The sequence below is a fragment of the Alosa sapidissima genome, chromosome 1 (genome assembly GCF_018492685.1).
Source record: "Alosa sapidissima isolate fAloSap1 chromosome 1, fAloSap1.pri, whole genome shotgun sequence".
NCBI classification, from domain to species: domain Eukaryota; kingdom Metazoa; phylum Chordata; class Actinopteri; order Clupeiformes; family Clupeidae; genus Alosa; species Alosa sapidissima.
Genome location: NC_055957.1, coordinates 29900682 through 29921060, shown reverse-complemented (window position 1 = coordinate 29921060; position 20379 = coordinate 29900682). Strand labels below are relative to the sequence as shown.

Genomic DNA, 20379 nt, shown 5'->3' with positions numbered 1-20379 from the left:
TCCAGTGGAGATTAAACCTAGCAATCAGAGAAAAATCTATATTTTCTGTGTGTTGCTCTGCTTTAAGTGAGTCAGTGTTCTAAGCCAATTAAAAAAGACAAAACCATGTACTAACTGCACATGTGTATTAAACACAGTGCCCAATAGCCCAGTGAATCAGAATCAGATCAGTGCTTCAATCAGAAGAATCAGAAGAATGAAGAAAAGAAATCCATTCCCATGTACAACCCGTCCCTGCGTATTAACACTAAATAATTCAGTTTGTATGTTAATTTGTTTTATTTATATGACTATATTGGAGAGAGAGAGAGAATTGTTGTGAAAGGGAAACTGCAAGGGGGCACATGCCATACCCACACCACATCCATTCAGCCCTGACTTTTGCTTTAAGCTCATAGTGTACAGTGACCTCAAGATTTTCACAGTGAGGAGATGCTTTATCACTTCAGATGTGCATTCGGCACAAACGCCTTCAGTATCATTTGTGATGTATGCATGGGACAGCGTTAAATCCCATCACTCATGAATGCTTATTCAGTATAATCCCATGGCTAATAGGATTACGGGAGCATGCTTAAAGATGGCTCAGTCATCCCAGGTTAAAGATGGTTTAGCCATTCAAGATTTCACATTAAAAAATGGCTGTCTAAAGCATCAGCTCTCAGAGTCCCCTCACAATGCACTATTTTTGATAGAGTGGGGAAACCAAGTTGCAATTTTGGATCAATTTGTATTTAATGGCTACAGCCCTGAGACATGAGAAGGGATATACAATGTTGTTTAATATGTTTCATAAGCACTAGGAAGGTGTATGTTACGCTACAGATGGTCTAGAATGTGTAAGGTTTTCAATCAAACAAAAAGGGCAGGTTACCCCACTGCTCATTGAGCTCCATTGGCTACCCTTGGCTTGCATCAAATTCAGGTCACTAATGCTTGCCCACAAAGTGATCCCAGGTCCACTTCCACTTACTTAAATGCTCTTATAAAGGGTTATGTCACTCCTCAGCTGCAGTGTGTTTCCATGGAACGCCTTCTGGCGGAAATAAGAATTTCCTTTGGTCTTATTACACTTTCTAACTTGAGAGGAGACAAGTTTTAAATAGGTAAATTACCGGAAATCTTAGTCACTTTTAAACATGATGTTAGCAGGCGAGATGCTAATGGTCTAATCCGATTCAATTATCTATGCTAGGCTGGAGCTAAAAATGGTATTGCCAGACTCAGAGAACGTCTGGATGAACTGGAGAAAAGTACAAATCAATTGTTTAACTCAAGGGGAGGTGGAAAATGAGTGTAATTCCCCAAATGGTGGAATATCCCTTAAAACTTCAGTCATGTAAACTATATTTGCAAGGTAGGCTAATATTTATGTATAAGGTTTCCTTTCTTACACATCTTAATTTTCTTGTCCTATGCTGACCTAGAGAGCGGTGAATGTGATGCAACTGACATGAGATGGACAATTGCGTTGTCTCCTCTGTGAGAATGGTGTCATTATGATTCAGACAGAAATGCTTTGAAGAATGACATATTCAGAAACATTTCCCTGAAAGATTAGTTCATTTTCTGGCTTTGACATGTGTATCATTTTTGATACTCTACAACCTTCAACAGTTAGTTAGGCTTAACCTGATAAGTTCCTGACTTGATACTCTGTGGATGCCAATAGGTCTTTTGCACTGTACAAAATATACCCTTTAATTTTCTTTCCTTCAGAGAATGAGACATATCACATAAAAGGTCTGTCAATTTCACTGAATGCCTTAGAGGATGGGTCTAGGCCCAGATAGCAAGAGGCTGGCGGACCACTGTCGGTCCACTGGGGGCATAGCTGGCGGTCCGCTGGCATTTTGCTCATCGGTTCTCTGGTGGGTTGCAGACAAAGACAGAGACTTTGAGGCAACACATGTTTGGTTTTAGGTTTATTTATTTAATGGTATTTCTGTCATTGATGGTACATTGTCATAACATCAGGGAAAACATAACCCGAGTGGCTACCCGCCCCCTCAACTAGACTATAACTGGACTCTGGGTTTGACCTCCAGGGTTTCCACAGTCTTGCTTTACTGATTACTGATCACCTCTCTCTGTGATCTCTCTCTCTATATATCCATCTGCCAGCACCATGAGAATGCAGCATCACTACACCTCTGTCTCTCTCTTCCACTCTGCATAGTTGGCTTATGGCTGTTTCTCTCGCCTGTGCTATTAACTCTTGCTGTCCTGCTATCTCACACTTTCTGCAAGAGGCGCTAAACATACAGGAACTCTGCTCTACTTTACTGAGAAAGGGGATGGACTTTGCTCCTAGACTTACTAATTAAAGATGCAAACACACACAGCTGTGCGGAGGCAACTGGTAGATTCCTGACGGCAGAGTAAACAAAACAAACAAACAAGTCAAGCAGTTGTAATTTAACCGCCTGTTTTTTTTTTTTTTTTTTAAATCAGGACTTCTGAAGTGAGAGCGGACGGACCCTTAAACCACTGCCAAGGCAGGCCCCAAAGGTGGACCCAAACCACTCGAAGGGAGTGAGGGGTATATGGTAGGGGTAAAGTACATCAAGTAGAGGCACGAAGCAGCAGCTTTGCCCAGAGCAGTGTGTGTGTGTGTGTGTGTGTGTGTGTGTGTGAGAGTGTGTGTGCAATCTGTGTCTGTCTGTGTCAGTCTCCAGTTGGCACTGTGCTGTGAGGCCTTTGCAGCAGATTTAGGTCTTCTTGAAGACCTGCTTGGCAACAATACCCTCCACTCTCAGCTCCTGTTCAATGAGAAAGAAGGAAAAGGAGATGGAGAAATGAGATGGTCATTAGTTAAAACAATCTCAAATAAACATACTATTATACAGATCATACTACAGTGCTACTACAGCAGGACATGTAGGCTAAGTGACAGACATCCAGGTGCACCTCTCTAAGCATAACTAAAATGTGAAGGGAATGTCACTAGCTATATATTTAGAAGTGTGAGCGTGTCTAGCTGAACCTTCAAGTCAAGAAAGGGTTACAGTATCGAGCTGCAGTTCCTATAATAGCCTATGGAGGGAGCTCATGTGCAGTGTATCAGATGTAATGGTGGTGCTCTTCCTCTCATCCACAAGCAGATGACTAGCATATGTTGTTTTCATTCATAGATCACGTGTAAATCCAATGATCTTTACCAGCAGGCCATAAAAATGATTGTAATGGTACTACAGCATCGTTATAGTAATGTGTTTTACTGGCACAGTAAAAAGTACATCTGCGGCCAGTTGTATCCTATACAAAACATATCTTATACATAAGACAAACGTATCCTATACATAAGACAAATACAGTATATTCTATACGTAAGACAAACGTATCCTATATGTAAGACAAACGTATCCTATACATAAGACGAATATATCCTATACGTAAGACAAACGTATCCTATACATAAGACAAACATATCCTATACATAAGACAAACGTATCCTATATATAAGACCAGGGCCAGTGGCAGTGGACCTCTCAGTAAAGCACAGAGGCAGCTCTGGGTGGAAATGACATACAACTCCAAACGACAGGGTCTGTTCTCTCTCTGGGTCTGACCCAGGTCAGCAGAACGGTGGACTCCTCAGTCCCAGTCTCTGCTGAATGCTTGAGAGACATTAGCCCCTCTAGGCACTATGAATATGTTTGCTACACTTTGATTGGTAAATTTAGGACCAAAGATGGCAGAAAATGAATCTGCAAAATTAATTAATTTAGAGTTCTGCGATGTAGAATTTTGTTATATTGTTGTTTTTGTTATTTACCTTTACTGTTTTTCAAGTGTACATCACACGGCCTACCATGCAACAAAACTCATTATTTCCCCATCTAGACATTTTTCACATTCAGTGCCTACTGATGAACTCACACATCAATCCTCCAACAACACACACACACGCGCGCACACTAGCACTCCCCCTCCCGGCTGTTGATAGACTCACCAGGTGTAGCTCGTCGCCCTCGATCCAGTGGGTCCAGCCTCTGCCCTCTTTCTCCCCTTTCTGCACACACACCAGCTTGTCTCCATCCCAGCTCACAGTAGTCTGGGGAGGCCAGCCAAAGACAAAGAAAGAGAGGAGAGACATTACGGACACAGGTCTGTGTATGTGCTTGTCTGTGACTCTCTCTCTCTCTCACACACACACACACACACACCAGCTTAACTTGATCCCAACTCACAGTGGTCCGAGAAGAGTAGGCACACACACTCACACACACACACACACACACACACACACACACACACACACACTAGGTCAGGCTTATCACCCCATTCACAATGGTCTGGAAAAGCAGGCAAAGAGGAGAAAAGATACTATGGATACAGGCCTTCAAGAATTTTTCTCTCTCGACTGAAACACACACACACACACACACACTCTCCCTCACATGCAAACACACACAATTATATGTGGGCGTATGTGAGTGTGTGTGTGTGTGTCTCTCTCTCTCTCTCTTTCTCTCTTTCTTTCTAACACAGTCAGTTAAACAGACTGAAAGCGTCACTACAGGGACAGGTGCGCATGTGCGTGAGCACACACACACACACACACACACACACACACACACACACACAGACACACACACTCACACACATGAAAGAGAGAAGACCTGCAACACAGCATTAATGAGATTCACACTTCCAATTACATGCAACAATACTGGGAACTGGGGTGGGAGTATGTGCCGCTTGGTGGTTGAATCTTGTGGTGGCAGTGATGGCAGTACGGGTGGTGGAGCACCATGGTGTGGCGTGGCGTGTGTTGATGCTGACGCTCCAGCCTGTTTAATTAAAAAGCAAACCGCTCACTGGGCAGACTTATGAAGCCCACACTGGCGTGGTGCAAGCCATTAGCCTTGCGGGCGCCTACACATTTCACAGGCCATTTCACCACCGGGCGAACAAAGGGTGCCCTTCGCCGGGCATGCTATGTGGCATCCGTCCACATCGCCGAGGACAATACCACCCTGACAAGGTGCCATCATGAGCATGAGACGGAAAGAGGACTGATAGGCCTGTGTGTGTGGGGGGAGCCGTTAATGTAGTGTTATTACTTTAAGATGACTTAAATTAGTTTGCTGCTGCTGTTACTGTTTGGGAGGAGAGGAGGAAAGATGGCCAACTATACAGGCATTGAGAGAGATGTACATAAAGAAGGAGAGTAAGAGCACCAGTGTGTTCTGAGAGTGAGAGAGAGAGTGAGATAGAGAGGGAGTGAGAGGGAGAGAAAGAGAGAGAGAAAGTAATCATTAGAAAGAGAGACACAAAGGAGGAGCCAGAGCGAGTGGCAGAACAAGAGAAAGATGTCTGAATTGCACTAGTAAATTAGCTCCCTAAAAATGCTGGTTTACCTTTGAAATAATTTGTGATGACACACATATGTCAACATTTCTTTCAGTTTAAATTTCTCCTATTTCTGCTCAGGCCAAATTAAATAAAATAATAACCTTGTGTGGGACACACACACACACACACGTGCGCGCGCGCGCACACACACACAGTTGAAGACCGGGGATCGAGCTGGTACAACCCGTGCGCATGACTACATAAACTCACCGGTAGATACTCCAACCTGTGGCCATGAGTCACTCTTAAGACAGAGGCTTACACTAAGGTGAGAGTGTGCCAGTTGGTCTGTATGTAAGCAAACAGCGTTGACACTTGCAGTGTTCAAAGAATGTCCCCACTATTAATTACACGCACTAAAAATACTACTACCTGGAGTGGACGCAAAACTTGGTTGGTCCGACATCGCCTTGCGCGCACATTTCGTTTCGTTGAATAGTGAAGCGCACAGCTGTGGTGTTTGCACAACTTAAACAAATCATTTAGTGAAGCGAATGTGAAGATTTTTACGACTACTTCCAGCAGAGTGCTGTGCGTTTGGAAGCGATGACATACCATGCATTTCCTGTCATCGATGCCACTCAAATCTTCCTCAAACTCCTTGCCGACCTCGAAGTCCATATTGTAGTTCTTGAAGGTGCTGAGCGTCTTAATAATTATGTGATTGCCGTCCTGGGTGATCTCCTTGTCGGGTTTCAACAAGACGGCGATTTTCCTGATGGCAACATTAACATCTGCAGGATTTGGATAATAATACAGGAAGAAATTATTTAAATGTCAATATGACACAAACCGTTATTGGGTTCTGGTAGCCTACTATTCTGAATATGGCAAACCTGAGATACGCCAAGTATCTAGGATAGCCTACTTCTGATGTGTACGCTATACCTTTACAATAAACAGGCCTATTACGAGTCAGACAACAACAAATTGTTACAATAAGTACATTATCGTTCTAACACTGAAATAGGCCTACACAATTCGGTTGCCTTATCCTTTTGGTGCACATGCTATGAAAAATCCACTTGGCAAAAGTAGCCTACCTAAAGTAGCCTACCCTGCGCTGTTTGTTGGGACATAGACCGATCAGAAACTCACCAAGACCCTTCAAGTACTCCTCGAAGTTGTCATTGACAATCATTTTCCAGTAGCCGGAGTAGTCAGCTGGCATTTTGAAAGTTAAGTGTGATTCTTTAGTCCAGTAAAAATTGAGAGTAGCGGAGGTCCGATTGCCTACGATCGAATACCGGACTGCTGTCAGACACACCTGTTTTATTCAGAACGATTTAATGCGATTATGTCCAAGTGTCCCCCCTCTTGATGTAATATGAATGGGTAACCCACGGGTCCCGCCCACCCTGCAGCATAACCACTTGTAAGCTATACATCAGTAGGTAGCCTATGGTACATGTCCGCACTTGGAACCGTGCCCTTACATCACGAGGAAGTACAACCTTTGTTCAAGCCTCAGCAGTTATTCAATTTATGAACATGGATGGACAGATTAAAAAACATCTTTATCCATCTGCAGCAGAAATAACCCTTTTATTTGCTTAGACAGATTGGCAAAATGTGATGTGTATAGGCCTACATAAATAGACATAGTAGACAATATGCAATAGCCTACTGGAGATGCATTTGCTTCCAAACAGTGGTGTGTGTGTGTGGGCACTATAAGAGATGGTGTGAAGTAAGCAGAAATTAAAATAAATGAAACGTGAATGTCAGTGTAACACTCTGAACATCAGCCTGAAAATAAAGCAAAGAGTTGGCAAATTAGTGTGCTTCCTTTCACCATGGAACACAAGGTTTTACTAATGAAGCTATCAGTCTCCTTATCTGACAGCGAATGTGCTCAGTTTTGTCCTGGTGCCGCAGTTACACATACACAATGCCAAGAACTGCAAGAATGCAGGCTTTCCTTCCCCTGAAAAAAAAAGACATTTGGCTAATTCAGAGTGATTGTGGGACAACAAAATGGAGAATGCGTTAAAAACAGAGTGAGTCAGAGATCCACTCCAGGAGGGCCCCAACAAGAGAAACTTCACAACAAAAGGGGTCCTGCGGTCCAGCAAAGAATGACAGTATAGTATCTGTGGGAATCAACACAAGACACAAGACTCTTCATTGTTTTCCTGCTGAAATTCAATCTGCTTTATTTGATTTATTCTCAAACATAGAAGGTCATTTTCATTGTGTGAAAAAAGAAGAATAACCTTCTTTGAAGTTTCCTATTGTCTTGGTTTTGTTCAATAAACATATGACGTATTAGAAGTGTTAGTTAACACTAGGTGTTGCCTGCTGGTGTTGTGGTTTTCACTTCTCCTTCCTTGCTCCCAGTTATTTTTCATTTTTCAATTCTAAGCTAAAACAGCCAAGAGTCGTTGACTTGACTGGTTCTGTAATTTCACACAGAATGGGAAAAACTGAATGCTTAGTAACTCTGTATGCAGCTGACTTTCTGGCCCATAGGCACAATGAGCATCGCTCCCATCTCTACGTGTCCATGCTGATGAGCTTATGGTCTGTTGACAATGGCCATGAACAGCAAGTGTGCTTTAACATACAAATGTAGCTTTCCAGTCTTCGCATACAAATTAATCCTTTCAGTCTGTTTTGTGATGTGATCGGAAGACAGAATGGGGTCCTGGAATCACATTCAGTCTCGGCTTTCCAGACTTTTCTCTAATCTGTTATTATACAGTCAGTGAGATCAGTCCAGGAGTCCCTGTTTGGTGAGCGGGCGCAGCTTGATGCCCTTGTTCTTCAGCTCGGTCTTGTGCGTGTAAAGGCCGTGTGCATGGATGTACTCGATGACGTCGTCGGGCAGCAGGTACTTGACGCTGAGGCCCCGGCGGAGCGCGCGGCGCACCTCGGTGGCGCTGGTCTCGTTGCGCACCCACTCGCGCACCATGAAGATGTTGGCGCGGTGCCGGGAGAGCAGGTCCGACTCGTGCACGGCCTGGTCCGGCTGCTGGCGCCCGCGGCTCACGCACACCAGGCCGAAGCGGCCCACCACCTCCTCCACGTGCTCGTCACGCCACAGGCCCGGCACGTGGAATGTGTCCAGGAAATCGGCACCACAGAGGAGCTTGAGCTGAGGTTTACCTGGAGGAAGGAGGAGGGGAGCACATGAGGCAGGAGATGGGGAAGATGGGGGCAGTTACAATGGTGAACAGGGAATATGGGTATAAGTCAGACCATAAATAATAGGGGGACGATGGGGGTGTCTTGGTGGGTGGGGATTGATAGGCAGTAAATATTGGAGATGAATTGTTATAAGGTTGAACGTATTGGACATGAACCTAATGTATAGGGCTACTGAGTGACAAGTGTAAGCACAAATAACAGGAGTAGAGCTAGACCAAAGGTACATGGGTTGCTAAAAGTCTTTGTCACCATTTTTTAAAGTGACCATAATCATTTCTTATAATCATTAGAATCACATCTGAAAAAAGACAATTGAATAAAACTAACAGAAATGCCATACTCCCACTATTTGTGTGTATGGTTGGCACTGTAAAAGTGTGATGTTAACACTCTAATATTCCAACATGTAACTCTGTGTCATGCATGGTCCATACATGGTCAATTATATGATCATTTTGTTAGTGATTGATACAGTTCGATAATTTAACATGAGGGCTGCATACAAGGATTGATGTTACTCCAAACATAGTGATACCAGAAAAGAAGAAAAAGTTGAGTGACTAAGTTCTAATTCTGGCACAGCAGTCTGAAAGTTTGACAGGACTATGAATAAAACCCAGTCTCATCTTACCTCTCTTTATGCACCAAGAGACACGTATTATTATTTCTAGCGAGGACTGTTTTGGACACCAATATATTTTTTTCTCTGATCTGTCTGTTTACTCCTTCCACAATTTGACTGGTCACACCCAGTAGCGAGAAATTGTGAGTGGTGACAGGTTGCACTTCAGTGACTTCAACCTTATGATTGCTGCCTCTGGTCCAAGCCAAGAATGCATTATTGCAAAGGCATTCAGATATATTAAATGTCAAAGCCTTTGTCTGCCTGGCAGTCCAGCTTATACAAGTCATAATGACGCAAGTCAGTAAGCCGCAATACATATTTAGCTGAGAGCTGTACATTTGTCAGCGGTTGTTATTTTGAGGGTGACTGTGAGGCTTGGTTGAACAGATTTGTGTGAGTACTTGTGGTGTGTGTGTATGAGAAAGAGAAAGTGTATTAGCAAGTGTGAGCAAATGTCTGCCTATGCAGTTTTGTTATCATATGTGTGTCTACGTGTATTCAAATGAGTGTGTTTGTTTACAGTATGTGTGTCTAGTCTACTATACGCGTGTGAGTGCGTGTGCTTGTTTATGTGTGCATGTGTGTGTGTGTACTCATGTAAACTCTGTGAGGCCATGGCTATGTATGAAGGCTCCTCTTTATTGGAGTGGATGCCACTGACACAGAGCTAGCCCGTGAACTTTGACCTTCACAGTAATGCTCCTTCATATGGAAGCTTAGGGTAATTAAACATACACTTTAAGCACCAACACACTTCATGGGATTGTCCAAATCCCCTCTATCTATACCACAGAGAGCACTATGGAAAGAAAGGAGAATTCACTGTTTTCCACAGCCTGAATAATGACTCATTTGTAGATCCCGTGGTGCAATTAGTACACTATCATTCATCTTTAAAAACAAATCGTGTTTACACAAACAATGAACTGCGCAAAAACACGGCCCAAATAAATGAAAAAACACAAGCTCATTCTTGTCAAGTCCCTGTAATTAATGCAAATAGACTGAATTAAACATGGGCCTTTTCTAAGTGCAAGTGATAGTCTCTAATTGCTTAATAATAGTGTGAAAAAAGAAATCTAAAAATGGAAATGTTCACTATTGCCATGAGAGACCATGAGGAATGGGCCTTTGCATAATGTACCATTTCACACACACACACACACACACACACTGCATAATGTGCAATTTCACATACACACACCCCTCACTATGCTCATTCTCATTGTCGCTCTTCATCATTCTGGACAATGAATGGTAAGTGTGTCTATATAGGGAATGCATTTTTAGCACACAAACTGGAGGCCAAAAAACAACAACAAATCAACAGAAAACCTGCGGAGCTGTAACGTAGGTTGGGTGCACATAGATGTGAGGCTGGGTGCCTATGAACATGTGCATGTGGTGATATGTGTGTGTGTGTGTGTGTGTGTGCTTGTCGGAGTGGGGGGTGTAAGGGGACGTTTTGGTCTTTTATAATTGCTGAAAATCCTGTCATTCCTGTAATTTATGAATGTGTGGTCATTACAGGCTTCCTTATCTAATTCCAGATCCTTTCACAGTTATCAGTTCTTGTTTTACCGAGGCTGTGAGGGAGGGAGATAAAGCAGACAGGCAAAAGTGCCAGAGAGATTTAAAGACAATTAAGATAAAACAGAGATATCAGAGACAGAGACATGTCCTTTGGTATGATGGAGGACACTATTCGTCCACTGATTATGAAGATGTATGTGACCAAAACATTATATGACAAAAAAAAAAAACCCAGATACATAAAAAATGTATGCATTCTTACACAAAGCTGATTCCTGAGGCGCGTTGTTAAGTGCTTCTATCCTGCGCTGGTACTGTTTGGCGATCTGCCCATAATGGTACCTGGGGGGAGAGAAACGTAGAAGAGGTGGTGAAAGAGACAGAGAGTGCGAAAGAGAGAAAGAGATGGAGGGAGGGAGAGTGGGGTGGGAGAGATTGAGTGAAAGAAAGAGAGAGGGAGAAAAAAAGAGGGAGAGGTAAGGATCAGTAATGAGAGGAGATCAATGAGTCTACTGTTGGGAGTAATCCTCTTCTGGAAGCTTTGTGCACATATTCAGTTTAGTTGATCCGGCTGGGGAGACAGCCTCCACTCGGCCTGGCAAACATATGCACACAACACACACACGCACAAACTTTCTCTTGTCCTACCCCTACCTCTCTCTCACACACTCTCGCTTTCTGTTTCTCTCTGTGTTTTTCACTGATTCTCATTCTGCATGTCTCTTTCTCTCTCTTTTCTTCCATTTCTCTCTCCTCTTTTCACAGACAACAGGCTACCTTATGAGTTAATCTGTTGGGTTCTTACACAAACCCCAGCTTAAGACGAGAGCTTCCCTCAAGGAGATTACTGGGCAGTAGAGAGCAGAGCAGGGTAGAGCAGAGAAGAGGACAAGGAGAGGCTTGTGTGTGTGTGGGGGGGGACCTTTAGCCAAGCTGTGTGTGTGTGTGTATGTGTGTGTTTGTACCATGTTTATTACAGGACCCGAAGCACAATATACTGCATGTTCCACATACATGTGATGTGTTTTTGCATGTGACTGCCAATGAAGAGTTTGTATTTACATTATGGCATCGATGATCTGCTTTGCAAAATGTACAGGGGTAAACTGTCTCATTTTTGATGAGATGCACTGATATTAATGGGACAAAAATGTTGATGTAGTCAAGTTATGACTATGTGTGAAAGAATGAGTTTGTATACCTGTGTGTGTGTGTGTGTGTGTGTGTATAAGATGAGTGTGTGTTAGTGCCAATGTGTGTGTGTGGTAAGGCTGTGGCAATGAACTCCCCAGTGTCTGATTTCTGTTCAATATGTGACACGGGTGAACCCCTCAAACTGCAAATGTGTAGCTAATACAATCAGGCAGCCTCATCCACGCTGACCCGTGCCGAGACAAATCCCTGGCAGCCCTCCAGGGTGGCGCAACTCCTCCACAACTGCTGGCCCTTTTTCTCCTGACCCATGCAGGTCTGCCAGCTGAGTATCAATAGCCATTGTCTTGGCATTGAGAGCAGTTGGCATTGCAGGGAGTAAGGGTACGGGGGTGATGCCGATCACTCCTAGCGGGCCTCTTTCAGTCCCTCTGAATGCTGAGAGCTTTCTCAACAATCTCATACACACAGGCACAGCGGTGCGTCATTGGCACCAGTGTGTGAGGGAGACGGGCTTTGGGCTGCCTGGTGTGCATTGGACAGCACTGCCGTCTTGGTTCAGGACAGGAGGAACTTGGGTGTCCTGGGATACACTGCTACCACAGGATTCCAATGGAGCACCGTTTCTATGACGATGGACAACAAAGCTGTAGATTACTAAAGGCAAAAAAAAAAAAAACACAAAAGGGGACCAAATGAGGCTCTCACAGTGGACCACCATCAAGAGCTGGACTGTAGGAATACCTGAACAAACCACTTGCAACACCACTCTGAGGAATGGGTCATTATCAACTTTGAGAGCCGGACACAAGGTAGCCAAAAGGAGCAGAGGCACTCATTGATTCTTCTTCTGGTACAATGACACATCTCAGAGTCATTTCGTACTAACTCTTCTCTGTCATTTTATACTGCCGTTACATTATCGACTTTTATGTGTCGTGGTCTGAAATGCAGCATGGGAAAATGAGGTCTCTGCTCGCAGCTGCTATTGTGGACGTCTGTCATGCTAGTTTGTACTTTCATGTGGTAGTCTAAGTATAATGACTGTGTTGTAATGGCAAAGTAGTGCCAGTGGCGGCACTACTTTCAACTTTGCCATTTGAACTCGCATAAAACTGCTCAGCTGACTAAGGGTATCATAGCAACACAAGATCCCCGAGCAGGTCCTTTAACTCATTCTCTCTCTCTCTCTCTCTACCTCACTCTCACACACATCCTTCTCAAATGTTCTCCGCTGAGTGCCAAGCCAATGAATCAGTCAATTAATCCGTTTCTCAGTGGCTACACACTGCATTTACAGGTGTCTAACTTCCTAAAAGCACTCAGCTTTAAAGACTCCACTCAGAGAGGAGCATGGGCAGCAGGCTGAAAGCGAGAAATAGAAGAGATGTGTCTTTATTTAAAAAGGCCCCTCCACATCTTGGGAGTAAATCAGAGTCCCGTGGGACTACGCTTGGGAGATAGCGGCTGTCAAAGTTTGGCAGCAGTCTTAATGTCTCCACTAAAGAGCGTGCCCCAAGGGGAGCTAGCAGAGACAAGGGTAAACTAGACAAGGCAGAAGAGAAAGGGAAAAAAAACAGTATGTAGTCAGGCTGAGGATGAAAACATATTAGAATAGAGAGGGTACATCTCTGGCTATTATTCACTGCTCCTGTCACAGAGAGAAAGAGAGAGCAGAGTCCAATGACCCAGAATGAGTAATAAATCTACCTTATCTGTGCGATAGGCACCAGACCAGCTCACTGGACCTGATTAAATCAGAATATGAGTCAAACGTCATAAGAACCTGACCCTAATGTGACCAGGTACTACAGACATGGCAGTGCTTGGCCGATCGATAACAGCCTAGCATTTATGGCTAGTCTTGCAGCTATAGTCTTTTTACACAGCTCACAAGCACTCCGGATTTATTATTTAGCTATTAGTGCTGGGAGTCTATCAGCACTGTTCAACACAGTCTGCTGATTCAGAGTCTTAGAAATGCTGACAGCTGACACCTTTCTGAAATACCAAAGACAACTGGCTTTACAGTCTGATAGCTTTTATAGAAATCAATATTTTTTATAAATGGAGTGATTCAGCAGCTAAAACCAAAGCCAATTAGATAACTTTCAAAAAGACTGGACACTCTTCTTCTAATGTTATATATTTTTCTATGTTTGGCTAAAGATAATACAGTTTCTAGTAGGGACAGTAAGAGTGATGGGTGAATGGTTCTTTCAAGGTTGAGTCAGTGATTCTGCTGATATTATATTTTAACTGTCAAAGAGTATGCACTTCTCATCTGTCTTCCTGAGTGGTTGTAAGTCATTATGGCTTGGCTTCCCATTTACAGAGCTACTGTGAGGAATGATCTCTCTGCATCTGACAAAAAAAGTGTACTGGACTAAAATAGTGGACAGCACCTTGAGTCCTGTACTTGTGTGAAATGTTGTGAGTGCACACCTCATAGTAACGACTGTCTCCGTCCAGTCAGGCTGCTGACTCTCCCAGTCACCCACGGATACCCAGTCAGAAGTTTGCAGGGCCACCTTTGCCATGGCAACGCGGTGCTTTGCAGAAACAAGGCCCTGTTTGCCATATCCGTCACCCACTGGGGATACGATCCCACCCACCACCTGGTACTGCCCTACAAACAGGAGCAGCATTCAGAGAAAGAGAGATAAGAGAGAGGATAAGTCCATGTCGCTATGTGGGTCATGTCTATGTAACATGGTAAAAGTATTTTAATTTCTGTAAGCTAGTTTCTTTTGTCAATAGTAAATTATATATATTGTTGAATTGGTGCAATATTGTTGACATTTACTATGTAGCATCATGGGGATTTTTTTTTATTAATTTATTTTCTGGTTATTTCAGGGAATGTTTTGCCATTCACATATTTCTGATCCTTACATGTAATAAACTATATTGGACGCAAACAGTCAAGATGCAGAGGAATACTGAAAACAGTTTGACATTTTCAATCCAAGCTCCACTATTCTGCTTAAGTGAACCTTATACAACATCTCAGCAAAGGAAGCTGAGAAACTGCTGAGAACATACAGAAATAGAGACTCTACATTATTATATATTATGTATATATATTATGTTACGTATCCCTAATACATACTGTACCATGTACTTAGCCTATACAATGGGCTTGTTATTTATGGGTGGGATTAATTGCAAGTGTTGGAGTTGGTTATGTATACTTGAGAGGTATATAGTGTTATTATATATTTAACTACCCACACTTAATTATTCCAGTTTGGTGCTATATTTTGTCATAATTGTGAAACAATCTATAGGAAACACTGCTGTTACAAAGTTTATTTCCTAACTGAAATATACTCGGGTCCCCTGTCTCCAACTAGGCCTGACTAGATGTGCTTGGTGTGCCTTTACAGGATAATTGGGTTATTGTTTGTGGACCCACCAGTTAGGTGCATGTGATCCCGGGCCAGCTCGAACAGCCGCATGTGCTGGTTGGTGATGGGGTTGAAGGACCCGCAAGCCAGGAGTACGAGAGGGATGCGGGCAGCCATCTCAGTGCCTGATCACTATGTGCCTCTCCTCAGAGAGAATCTGTAAGGAGTTGAGAGAGCAAAGAACTAAGCAGAGAGTGCCTCAGGCCATGCACTGATTAAGCTCAACATTATGCACCCACATATACTGCACATCAGAATAATTTCAAACCGCCATCGCCAAGGTGAGGGAGTGTTAAAATCCATGAAGGTCACACTGTTTTTGGTTAACGCAGAGATTCAATACGAGGTGGTTTGCTGTCCAAATGGTGGTAGAAATACATTTATGCATTGCTTTTTAGGGAAACAAGATGCACGCTCTGGGAAACCAGGATCTAGCCGTAATGAGAGCACTACCTTGTTAGTGAAGTGACCCTGTGATAAGAAAAATGGTGACTATCCTCGCTTGGAGAAAGGATTACCTGACCTAATACTCATAAGGTTGTTGGTGACCTGATATTAGGGGTTATGAATGGACCTGCATTGTGCTGAATGGAAATCCGCTGACAGGGTAGATTTTGCGTGTGATTTAAGAAGGACTATGGGAAACTCATTTAAGGGGCACACAAGATGTTTCTATATCTGGGATTTGATTTGGGTGGTGGGGGTTGGGCAGAGCACATGCAAAGGGATATATTTGAAAAGTATTTCAGATATGTATTTATCTATTAATTTTTCCCTGCTAGGGAATTATCTACTAATAAAAACATTTTATTATTAGGGGCCCCTGAAGACTTACTTTCAGCATAACCCAGGCTAGGCTTATATTATGCTGAAACAATGAATCAATGAATTTACAAACATCGACTCATTTTTTTATTGAATGGATACAAAAATCTGTGTGGAATGAGGTGAAATGTTAATGAAGAAAAACATTTCTTTAAATTATGGAAAGTCAATATAAAACATCTTGATGACTGGCACAGACCAGCCGACAGCAAGTGCATCAGACAGTGCTTCAATCTTGTAGACAGAAATACGCAACGTTCGTCCCAATTTCTGTGAGTTGAAATAAAACATGATTGAAGACCTCTTTTACACAAAGCACTTCATTCACAAATTTGGTATAGGCCTAAACATTACATTACATTACATTTGGCTGACGCTTTTTAACCAAAGCGACTAACAACATGGTAAACAGTAAGTTTTAGAACAATTCTCACAATTTTAGGACAGTTTAAAAAAACATTAGAGTACAGTAAGAATAAGTGCGTCGGTGAGTGCTGTTTTTAACAGTTACTTGTCAGTTTAAAATGGCTGGTGAGTGCTAGGATCAGTAAGACTTGTTGTAAGTGTTGCTATGAGAGTAGATGTTCTCTAAAGAGCTGGGTCTTCAGGAGTTTTTTGAAAGTGGAAAAGGATGTCCCTGCCCTTGTAGGAACTGGCAGTGTGTTCCACCAACGAGGAACAACAGATGAGAAAAGTTTGGATTGGCTTGAGCGTACCGGTGGTAGAGCTAGACGTCGTTCGTCAGAGGAGCGCAGCGGTCTGGAGGTAGTGTAAGTCTGTATGAGGGCATTCAAGTAGGTGGGAGCAGAACCGGAGACTACTTTGTAGGCAAGTGTTAGAGACTTGAATTTGATGCGGGCCGCCATAGGTAGCCAGTGTAGCTGGATGAGCAGCGGGGTAACATGTGCCCTTTTGGGTTGGTTGTAGACCAGGCGCGCCGCCGCGTTCTGGATCATCTGAAGTGGTTTCACTGTGCAGGCTGGGAGACCTGTCAGGAGGGCATTGCAGTAGTCGAGTCGTGAGATGACTATTGCCTGAACCAGAAGTTGGGTGGCATCTTGAGTCAAGTAAGTCCTGATTTTCCGTATGTTGTAGAGTGCGAAACGGCATGACCGGGCGACTGAGGCAACATGATCTGAGAAGTTTAGTTGGTTGTCAAGAACAACTCCTAGATTTCTTGCAGTCCTGGTCGGTGAAACAGACAGGGAGTCAAATTTGATGTTGATGTCGTGGTGTATTGTAGGTTTAGCTGGGATGACCAGCAGTTCAGTCTTTGAGAGGTTCAGCTGGAGGTGGTGTGCCTTCATCCATGTAGCTATGTCTGAAAGGCAATCCGAGATCCGTGCTGAAACCAGGGGGGCGTCAAGTGGAAAGGACAGATAGAGCTGTGTGTCGTCTGCATAGCAGTGGTATGAGAAGCCGTGCGAACGGATAATCTGTCCCAAGGAGGTGGTGTAGATAGCAAAGAGGAGGGGGCCCAGCACTGAGCCCTGGGGGACCCCTGTGGTGAGATGGTGAGGTGCGGATAGCTGACCAAGCCATGATACGTTAAACGAGCGTCCTGTGAGGTAGGATTCAAACCAGGAGAGAGCAGAACCGGAGATTCCCATGTCAGCGAGTATAGAGAGAAGGATACGGTGATTAACCGTGTCAAAGGCAGCCGATAAGTCAAGCAGAATGAGTACTGATGACCGAGCGGTCGCCCTGGCTTCTTTTAAGGCTTCTGTTACAGACAGCAGAGCCGTTTCGGTAGAGTGGCCGCATTTGAACCCAGACTGATTTGGATCCAGAAGGTTGTTCTGTGAAAGGAAGTCAGAGACCTGTTTGGAGACTGCTCGTTCAATGCCTTTGGATAGGAAAGGCAGTAGTGAGACAGGGCGGTAGTTCTCGACTTGAGCAGGGTTGAGAGAAGCTTTCTTAAGTAACGGTGTTACCCGGGCCATTTTGAACGCTGTTGGAAATGTGCCAGAGGTTAGCGAGGCATTGATCACATGTGTGATAGCTGGAGCGATGGTCGGGCTGATGGACTGAAGTAGGCTCGTAGGTATAGGGTCCAGCGAGCATGTGGTAGGACGGCTGCATGTCAGGAGTCTGGACACTTCACTCTCGGAGAGAGGCGTGAATGCTGAAAAAGATGTTCCAGCAGTCCCTAGAGGTTGTAGGAGTGCGGTATCTGAGTCAGATGCGTTGAGTGGGCATGTAGAGAATTGACTGCTGATTGCCGCCACTTTGTTTGTAAAAAATGAGGCGAGGGTATCTGCAGTAAGGCTGGATGGAGGAGGAGGCAGCTGAGGGTTGAGTAGCGATTTGAAGGTTGAGAAAAGTTTTCGAGTGTCTGTAGCGCTGTTGATTTTGTCATTGTAGAAAGCAGTCTTAGCAGCAGTGATGCTGGCTGAGAAGGAGGTCAGGAGTGTCTGGTAGTTTTTGAGGTCGTCAGCTAGTTTGGATTTGTGCCATTTCCTCTCCGCGGCTCTGAGTTTGGTGCGCTGCGATCGGAGGGTATCATTTAGCCATGGATGAGAATGTTTGGATCGAGCTGGCCTTGTGGTAAGAGGGCACAGCTCGTCTAGACACGAGGTCAGTGTGGAGCAGAGCGAGTCAGTGGCTTCATTAACCTCCAGAGAGGAGAAGGTGTTGAGTGGAGGTAGAACGGAGGCAACCAGAGGAGAAGTGCGTTGGAGACAGGTTCCGGATGTTGCGGCGGAACGTGACCATCGGCTGAGGAGCCGGAGGCTGTTCTGACAGGCTGACGTTGAACTGGATGAAGAAGTGGTCAGAAAGATGGAGAGGCGTCACCATGAGGGTGTCTGTGCTGCAGTTCCGAGTGAAGATCAAGTCAAGCTCTTTGCCAGCTTTGTGAGTCGGTGGGCTTTGAACCAGTTCGAGGTCAAAGGAGTGGACCAGGGCCAAAAAGTCCGCTGAGCCTGGGGCATCTAAGTGGATGTTCATTCACATTAGTGAGCACATCAGGTTCACATTTACCATGGCCAACAGCTCTGAAATTCTGCCATCAGCATGCCACCTAATTGCATGATCCCTTAAAGGTGCAGTCAGCGATCATACACAATTTCAAGCCCATAACATTTTTTGGCACATTCAGCAAACATCTTCTCACGATCTATTAGCTGCCTATCCTGTGAGTACACAACAAAAAAAAATCCAGTGTGTGGGGCAGCCTGTCCCCCAAACTAAAATTGTGTGGAGCCTCTCTGGAAATACTGAAGGGATGGGTGAGCTACCTCTCAGGTGTGTTTTATTAGGTCATTTGGAACAAGTGTCTATAAAGGAATTTAAGTATAAACATAAACAAACGCGACGTCATGTACACTGACTGTACTTAACCTTGTGACATCAGTGGTGTGCTGTATAAAACACGTGTAGCCTTTTGTCGTGACCAGCTCAAAATTATGCTTTTAGGTCAACATCTTTTGATAGGCTACAACTGAAAGGTGGACGTAGCCTATTGTTGGCAGAGGTCAAGTGCTTACTAACATTTTAGCAAATTAGCGAAACTGCACATTTGAGAGAAATAATGCTTTAATGTGCATAGCACAAATCTTACATATTTCAGTTAATGAAAAATGGGGGCAGGGCAAGGGCAAGTGCGTGTGACCATAAACAAAAAAATGCTTTCAAGTAATCTGCTATTGCTAGATATATATCAAACTACGAGTTTCTAGTTAGTTCGGCCGTTAACGTTACAACCTACACTTGTTGTAGCCTACATGCAGCCTCCTACAAGCGACACTGCACATCAACGTGTTTCATAGACCATGCACAATGGAAGAATTTTAAAAACACAGTCAGTCAACCTCAGTCACGACTGACTGGCAACTTTGCTAACGTTAGCGAGGTAACTACCTTGAGTACTATGCAAGCAGCCTAGCCTACGTCAATGTGTAATTGCGGCATTTCCAGAATGTATATGTTGTACAGATGTATACGATTATTTTCGATCAGAAAAGCGTTGCTATCCTTAGAAGCTTGTTATTGAAATAACGTTTACCTTTTCGAGGCTTTGCATAAAGTGCATGTGTTACACTTTAAGTGTTCCCCGGCCGGAACGTCAGACTGCCCGATTGCACCTAGAACATGAGACAACAGTGCATACTAGTGGCGAGTTGTATTTAAAAAGTCTGCCAAACAAACTGTAACAGAGATTATTCGTTCAGCTTTGAATGAATTTTTAGAAAGTGAGCGAATATAACCTTGGGGTTAATTTGATATTTGAAAGTGAAGGAACAAGTTTCAAGTGTGTTCTTAATGAAGAGATAAGTACCGGTATGTGCCCCGAAACGTCCTCTCAGTGAATTAATGCAATCA

The 20379-nt window shown here is 43.8% G+C and overlaps 1 protein-coding gene across 1 annotated transcript; it reads right to left on the bottom strand.

Moving 5' to 3' along the window:
• Positions 1-1912: 1912 nt before the first annotated feature.
• nmnat3 (nicotinamide nucleotide adenylyltransferase 3) lies at positions 1913-20151 on the bottom strand. The gene is made up of 9 exons (XM_042064950.1): positions 20063-20151; positions 15240-15388; positions 14267-14450; positions 10932-11011; positions 8077-8469; positions 6460-6636; positions 5917-6095; positions 3956-4057; positions 1913-2762 (listed from the first exon to the last, which is right to left on the bottom strand). The coding sequence occupies exons 2-9, from the start codon at positions 15346-15348 to the stop codon at positions 2712-2714; spliced, it is 1275 nt and encodes a 424-aa protein (XP_041920884.1). The 5' UTR covers positions 15349-15388; positions 20063-20151; the 3' UTR covers positions 1913-2711.
• Between the last annotated feature and the right edge of the window lie 228 nt (positions 20152-20379).